Here is an 8,155-nt window from a genome sequence, read left to right as displayed (position 1 = left end):
CAGGGGGCCATAATGCGTGTAGGACGCAAGCAGGGTACGGGTGGCCGGAGTCCACCCATCCCGGCAGCAAAGGGGGCAAACGCAACCCTGGCACAGTGCTTGGTGCTGATCCCCCCTTTTCTCCAAAGCCATTTGAGCTTGCTCCCCCCTTGGGTGTGCCTGGTTTCCCCTGCTCCTGTGGGCTTTGGGGTGGTCCCGCTGCAGGGCGCCCAAATGCGAGCAAGCCAGGGGCTGCAAGGCTCGCAGTGCAAGCGGGAAGGGCACATCCAGCCACAGGCAGGAGCACGCAGACACCTCCTTCTCAGCCACAGGCTGGACTCAACCCTCCCTTCTCCGTGCTCCCCTCTTGCTTACCCACAAGGGCCCCCCCGGCCAAAGCCATCAGCAGAGACACCACAATGCCGGCCGCCTGGAACCCTCCTTGGACACTTGGTGTCCGCGTCCGGTATGTGCCAGTGAAGTCAAATGCCTTGATTAACCTGTCGAGGACAGAAATGGCAAGGATTGCTCCTGGAAGGAGATCTTCCCTGGCTCTGGAGGAGCCATGTTGCCCTGCTCCCTCGGGGACTCCTCCCTAGCCCCATCCTTCTGCAACGGACCAGGAGAGTGTTGCAATGACACAAAACCCGCTCACTTCCTTCTCCTGTGGCCTCTGGCAAAGCTTCACCTAGGATGAGCCCAAAATATAAATATTTCTTTTGTATTTCAGACCTTTAGCCTTACCTTACCCCCCAAAACAATGCAGGGATGGAGGGAAGAGCACTTCCCCACCCACCATGCCCCAGAATAATGCCAAGGAGCGGGGTTATGGCTCACTTTTTGAGGCCACCAGAAGTCAGCTGCAGGAGTCTTTTATACTTCAGTAAGCCAGACACAGTCAGTGCACCCCATGTTTTTGAGGGGGAAAGGGGCAACTCTGGACAGTTGACAAGGGCTGTTAATTGCTCCTTGCTCCCAGCCCAAGGAGCCCCAGGTAAAATCTATTCTCAGGGAAGATTTTCAAGCTGTCTTACCCTTCCTTTCCATATACATCTTCCGTGGCTGCAGCTGCAGTGATGGCCCCCACAATGCCCCCAATAAGGCCTGGTATGGCGTGGAGGTTGTGGATGCCACATGTGTCCTGGATGTGCAACCTGGACTCCAAAAAAGGCTGAGCGGAAGGAAGTAGAGAGAGATCAAGGACATGAGCACATCCCTGGAAAGAATTAGTTCCTTCCATGGAGGACTGGGATAAGCATAGAAGGAAGAGTGATACTGTGTCCCATTTAAGAGCTAAGGGCTTGTAGACAAAGATGTGAGCCAAGCCCAAGATAAAATATCAACATATCCTCCAAACACCTTCCTGAACATTTTGGGCTGGTAAATGGAGTCAGAAGTGCATCTATGTAAGGGATGGTGGAAAGCATGATCCCTCAAAGGGAAGTGAATCCATTCCTGGTCTCCTTAGCAGGACCAGGGCTGCAGACCCCTAGAGCAGCACTCACCGTGAAGTAGACATATCCCACCGTGGACACGATGCCACAGATAAACCCGACAATGAGGGAGCCATATGGAGTCAGCATCATCTCTGCACTGGTGCCCACGGCCACGCCACCCGCCAGAGTTGCATTCTGGATGTGGACCTGCAGAAGTAACCACCCTGTCTTGGCATCTCAGGGAGATCACAATTGCTCAGGGATGGTGCAAATGGTAAAGCTCTGAAAATGCTTCCAGAGGAAATATCAGGACCCATTTTCCTGCTTGTTGGTGAAAAACAAGAGGAGGAGAACAGGCAGCCTCTGTCTGTAGCACATAGACTCCCACTCCTTGTACCACACACATTCTTTGCATCCACAAATCTGGGTGGGGAGTTGTGATGAGATGGAAATTGTCTCACCCATGTGTCACGCAAGCTCTGCTGTCACAGAGACATGTCACCCACACACATAACACGTACAAGTCAGCCCCCCGATTGCTCATGAGCTGCCGCACAGGCCCTGCTCGGCTTGCTGGAGAGCGCTGCCAAACATGGCTCTGCAACATGCCCATCAGCAGCTCTGTGGGCAGGTCAAGTCCAGTCCCTGCTGCGGCTTAGGTCCACCACACACAGGGCATCACCCTGCACCTCAGGCACTGCAGGACTCACTTTCCACCTGCTTATTCAATAAAGCCTCTGAGTTTCTGCCTAGATGCTGGTTGCACCATCACACCCTGAAACCCAGTAACTGCTCAGCAAAGGACAAGCAACCTCATTATAAGTCCTCTGGGCAGTGCAGGGCTCTCTGCTCCCAGCTTACCATGTCAAGCTTGCCTTTCTTCTGCAGCATGCTGGAGAAGGCCACTGTGGTGAGGACACAAGCAGCCAGTGAGCAGTACGTGTTAATGGCAGCCCGGTGCTGGGCATCCCCATGCTCAGAAATTGCCGAGTTAAAACTGGGCCAGTACATCCATAGGTACAGGGTACCTGGTGGGATGGGGACGAGGGGACGAAGGAGAGAAAGGAAAAAGAATATAGGCATTGAAAAAAACTCTAAAGAAGATCTTTCTGCACAGGGGGAAGTTAGATCTTGTAGTCCTGCTGCCCTGGAGCTGCACCCCCGTGATGGGACCAGCATCAGGGGGGGCTGGCAGAGAGGGGAACTAAAACACATCCTCGTCTTCCCAGGCACCATCTCAGCCCAGCCACTGATGGAATTGAGTAGCTCTGAGAGGTGGAAGACTGGGATACAGAGCCTCTCAGGCCCAGGTGCTGGTTTCAGTTTGGTTTTCCCAGAGACAGAGGAGGGACCAGCCCTCTGCAGCAGAGTGGTCTGCACGTACCAGTGCCCCTGAGGCGGGGGCCGACTCACCGATCATAGCAAAGAGGTCGGAGTGGTACACAGAGCCTTGCTTGTCCTTACTCTGCTCCAGGTTGGGTCTGTATAGGATGCGTGTCACTGTGAGGCCAAAGTAGCCTCCAAAGGTGTGAATGGTCATGGAGCCACCCGCGTCCTTGACCTGCAGCCACGGGAAAACAGAGGTTTGTTTCTGCAATCACCACTCATTCTGGAGCTGAGGTCTGGTTTGCATCATGCCCAGCTTGTCTGCCTGCTCGTTCCTCCAGCCTGCACTCAGTCATGGCGAGAGGTGGACAAAAATGCTCTGGTCCTGCTATCTATCCTGCTCGCCTGGTCCCATGCATGGTCATGGCATTCCTCTTAGCTTCCCCTTGGAAGGCATCGAAGCAGAGGAGAGTCTCTGACTTGTCCCAGTGGCAAATGGGTTACAGCGATGGCCACATTGGCTCCCATGTGCACTCAGATCTTCTGCGAGCTCATTTGCTTCCCAGCCCTCCAAGCCCTGCCTCCATCAGCAGACATCTTCTCCTCTGTATCACTTGATTTCCTTCTACAACGCCCATATTCCAGCAGGGAAAACAGATGAGAGGGAAATCTCAGGCATGAAGAGAATGACTGGCCCTTTGTGCTAAGACTCCCTGTCTGCCTTGGGAGACACAGTGAAGGGACCCAGTGCTCTTGAATTTCCAGGCTTGTGTGTAAAACTCTGGGAGATCTCCCTTCTCAGGGAAGGACCCCCCACTGACCCCCTCTTTTCTATTCTGCCTACTTTTTCTGCCTGAATTCTTGCATTTCAAATGCTTATAAAGGCAGTGCCTCGGTGGAGCCATAGCAAAGGGAGACAATTTGGAGGGACGTGGAAAGGAAGGAGAAGAACCAAGCGGGTGCTGCCTAAAGCCTTACATGAAGCAGGTTGAGGAGGATGTACTCATTCACTGCGAAGAGCGTTACTTGAAACAAAGTCATGACGAGGAGCTGTATGGGGCTGGTTTTGCCCAGGATGGCCCCAAAGGCAATGCACACAGAGCCCACGCAGAAATCAGCATTGATCAGGCTGGAAAAGGGGAAGGATAATTGTGGTTTAATGAGTAAATACTCTTCTGTAACTGACCCTCACCCACCCCCAGCTCTAAATATCCCATCTGAAGAAAAATAGGTGATTAGGAGCCAGCCCTGGGTTTCCCACTGACCTTCCTCCCATCCTGACATACTGTCCGGGAAAGGTGCTTTCCCCCAGATTATTTAAATAGTGTGGATTATATATGTTCTCAGCACTAGTGTCCATGGTGCTTGTCTTGGGACTAAGGGCTGATGCTCATTTCCCATTTCTCTTTGAGCACCGTAATGGCAGGTACCTTTGGGCTAAAAGGTGGAAAGCAAAAGGAGGTATGCAGAGGGAAGACAACATTTTAGAGGCTTGTTTGCACATAACAGAGGGACAGGCACTGCTAGCTGCTTGGCTCCCATCCCAGCTCTTCTGCTGGCCAGTCAAGAGGTGGCATCCCAGAGCCCATCTCCTCCTTACTTCTCCACTCCAATGAGGATCTTCCCGCTCTTGAAAGAGTGGAACCAGCCTTGCATCAGGAGAGCCCACTGGATCCCAAAGGCAGCAAGGAGGAAATTGAAACCCACAGCTCCGAATCCATAACGCTTGAGGAATGTCATGAGGAAGCCAAAGCCCACAAAGATCATCACGTGGACATCCTGGAAAGCTGTGCAGAGGGAAGGGACCATCAGCTCTGTGGGGAAGGCAGGGCTGCGAGTGCCATTTGAAGTTGGCGATGAAAGGAAACTAAGCACCATCAGTAGCAGTAGGGGGGAAATCAAGAGAAAATGTGTGTTTGCCCCATGTCTCCACATTTCTAAGCCCGAAGATGGCTCAGCTTTCGAATACTGGCTTTAGGTTAAAAGGCTCAGTCTTGAAAGTAAAAAATGTTTATTAAAAGTTGCGCGCAACAGAAGACTGGACACTCATGGAGTGTACAAAGGAAAACATTTTTCTATTCAGATTGTTTTTCCCCTTTTGTAAAAAACTCAGAAAATACCATGTAAAATGAACAGTGAAGTTTTGTTAAAAACACGTGAATGGTCATTTTGGGTAGGTCCATCCAATGTGGGGTCCTGGTGATGGCTCAGAGCGAGAAGAGTACAGGAACAAGGGAAATTTACAAATACATTTTTAAATGCCGCTGAAATAAGTGGCAAAATACCCTTGAGACCAGGATCCCACCTTGTGAGATTTTGAGTGCTTAAACCAGAGAGACCCAGTTCTTCCCACAAATGCTCAGACCTGCTAACTCGAGCCCCTCACATGCCCTTCCCTGGGGGAAACCAAACCTGTATGAGCCTCTTGAAAGAACTTCTCGGTGCACTAAACCTGCTGTACTTTTTAATGCTGCACATTTCTATCAGATAAGCATCACTTTGCAATTAAGTGAGCTGAAATGCTGCATACTTACAAATTGAACCATGCAAACCCTCACACTGGAGGCCACTCTGCCATGAAGAGAGCAGGAGACCCAAAGCTGGATTCCCCCGCCAGGAGACTCCCACCAGCAAACCCACACTGTAGAACAGGTAAACATAACATCAATGGAGCTACGCCAGCAAGTTCTGCATTATGCAGCACACAAACCATTATAGCCACTATAACCAGCAATGTCTGTGCACCTCAGAGAAGGCATAAGCTCAGGGCAAAGGAAATTCAGCGACTGAGAATCTGCTGTACTCTGAACCTGTGCTGAAATCCAGCAGCCACAGATCCACTCCCACAGGGACAGTGGGGTTGTATCTGGTGCTTCCACCAAGGGCTGGGGGAGGATTTGGGTGAGGTGTAGCTCTGTAGAAGCCTTGGCTTTTGTCCTTTGGTTCTTTACAAGATCTTACAATTTGTATAAGGACGAGCATTTGGACAGGCTCCAGCAATGTAGTGCCATGTTGCAGAGGCAAGTTAATCTGCTTGTTTTTAAAAATGCCCCCCATGCCTATGAAATGACTCATAAAAAAAGGAAGAAGACAAGATCTGCAGCTGGTACTGTTCAGCAGAGGTCACTTCAAATGCACTTCACATGTCCCACGAACCAGTCTTCCTAACTCTGGTTTTACCGTACAATCCCACAGACTTTCCCTCTGCAGCTGTATTTATTCTCCCCACCTCTTTTCTCCAGCATAAGCAGCACAATACACAGCTAGAATTATCTACTGCCATTTGCATTATATATTCCCACTTCCATCCTAAAAGCAGAAATACACAGGTCAGAGTTAAAGCTGCAGACTGCGCGCCCTCTGAAAACACAGAGGATCCCCTCTGTGTGTTAGACCCTGTACAAGCCCAGGAGGAATAGGAGGTCTTTCTTCAAACTGCAACCGGTCTAAAGCCTTTTTCTTAACCCTTGCATTTGTTTGCCCTGGGGAAGAATAATGTTGGCACCACTCAGAGGCAGCCCAGGTACTGCCATGCCCTAAAGGTTTTGTGACCCTGCTTTTGCGGGAAGACAATTGCAATCGCTATTGAGAGGAAGTGTTTGGGCTTTGGGAATGCTACCTGTGCCGAAGAATCTCATTTCTTTTCCCTAGAGAGCAGAGGAGTCACACATTAGGGAATATCGATGTGCGATTCAAAATGAGAAGGCATTGTCATGCTGACTGGCCCTGGCAATGGGCACCATCCTCTGCCTGCCTTCCCAATTGCCTCTGGGCTTGGAGGACCTGTCAGTTTGTCACCCCTATCCCACTGCCATTGTGGACAGGTCCTATGGCCAGCAGCGGTTGCAGACATGTTAACACAAATGATCCTCAGGTGTTCAGCCATTACACTGTTTCCTGAGCAGTGCTGGATGGACACAGGGATCCAAAGGCCAGGGCTCGGTTGCCTTGCCATGTTTGTCCATCTTTGCAGAGAAAGAATATTTCTGATTAGATAATGGAGAAAAACCATCTGTGCTTTTGGGCACGTCAGCCCTTCCTCAGGTCTGGAACAGAAACATAATTCAAAGCTGAACTGAGCTAAGCAGTTGCTCTTAGGTTGATTTAGTTGTGTGAATCTATGCAGCCATTTGAGGGGGAATACTTGGCACTGCGGAGCAGGGGTGGGATATGAGGACAGGAGAGATGTCACATCCTTAGCTCCTACATGCTCTTTCTCAGACCCCTGATGTCCTCCCAGCACATCTGGGGCAAAAGCAGCCCTTGGGCACTGCTGCTGCTTCACGCTGATCTGCATGGGGTTTGTCCCAAGGGCAGATCTTGAGGGAGAGCCCAGGGCAGCCGTAGACCAACTCAGAGGCCAGCTCAGCAGCGGGTTTCTGTAAGCAAATCCTTTTCTGAACTAGCTAATCCTCAGCAGCTACAGGTTTCTATAGCTCCTTTGATTTAGCAGGTGTTTTTAATGGAAATGTTCTAAATAGATGCATGACTCAGGCCTGTTGCTTCCTTGGAAACAATTGCCTACAGAAGCAGCCTGTTCTGAACGGCTCACAAAGATGACCAGCCCTGGAGATCAAAGCCAGCCAAAGGCACCGCCTGGCCAGAAGGGCTTTTAACCACCTGAATAATCCCTGTGGCAATACGATGCAGCGACCCAAGAGCCCTGGGAACCTGGCAGGTTAGGAGGACTCCGGCATCGAAATGCCAGTAGCTAAAGTGTAATTTAGGAGTGAGGGGGAGGACGTAGGAAGGGGAGGAAGATGTCACAGGATCTCGACAGCCGTTCCTCTGTATGCAGAGAAAAGCTTGCTCTGATCCAGAGCTGAGGGAGGGGGCAGCAAGCCGAAACTTGCAGGGTGCTGCAAATACGTCAGCCCTATTCCTGGAAAAAAGACATCATGTATTGGTGTCATGGTACCCTGCTGACAAAGCCCCAAGAGCACTGGAGGGACACGAGGCTTTTCTCTTGCTCTTTGGTGTGCCCCAAACCAGCCTCAAGACAAGAGCCCGGCTTTCCAGCAATTGGTGGAGTTGTCGCCTCTGACAGGCTCTGCCATGGGATGGGATGCAATGGGTTGGGATGGGATGGGGACCAGGCAGCACCAGGACTAGGCTTCCCAAATACTCACATGGGTATCGGAAGTAGAAATCGTTCTCTATGTCGCTGGTCAGGTTCATCTCTCGTTTCTCCTCCTCCCAGTGCGCGTCAGCTTCAGGGCCAAAGCGCACAAAGACCCCGAAGAGGACGATCATGGCCACCTCCCAGAGGAGGCACACAAGCGGGAGACGCCAGCGCATGTATGTGTTCTTCGCCATCCCCTGGTGCCTCGGTCGCTCCATCCACAGGGATCCCCGGGGGCCTGGCAGACTGTGTGAGCCCGTGTCCCCCGCGCCCGGCCAAGGCGGGTGACATA

At 51.4% G+C, this 8,155-nt stretch overlaps 1 protein-coding gene across 1 annotated transcript in view; it reads right to left on the bottom strand.

Moving 5' to 3' along the window:
- The window catches only part of RHCG (Rh family C glycoprotein), an 8,674-nt gene extending 593 nt beyond the window's left edge, over positions 1-8,081 (bottom strand). Inside the window, 9 exon segments of the mRNA XM_035891458.1 lie at positions 295-315; positions 317-479; positions 1,014-1,150; positions 1,485-1,622; positions 2,277-2,443; positions 2,829-2,976; positions 3,720-3,870; positions 4,342-4,528; positions 7,871-8,081. Of these exon segments, the coding sequence (XP_035747351.1) occupies positions 295-315; positions 317-479; positions 1,014-1,150; positions 1,485-1,622; positions 2,277-2,443; positions 2,829-2,976; positions 3,720-3,870; positions 4,342-4,528; positions 7,871-8,081 (1,323 nt within the window).
- Positions 8,082-8,155: the final 74 nt, after the last annotated feature.

This window comes from Egretta garzetta, unplaced genomic scaffold (assembly GCF_000687185.1).
Source record: "Egretta garzetta isolate BGI_Z169 unplaced genomic scaffold, ASM68718v1 scaffold203, whole genome shotgun sequence".
Lineage (NCBI taxonomy): Eukaryota > Metazoa > Chordata > Aves > Pelecaniformes > Ardeidae > Egretta > Egretta garzetta.
The sequence above is the reverse complement of the archived record's forward strand: the minus strand, read 5'-3'. Positions and strand labels throughout refer to the sequence as shown.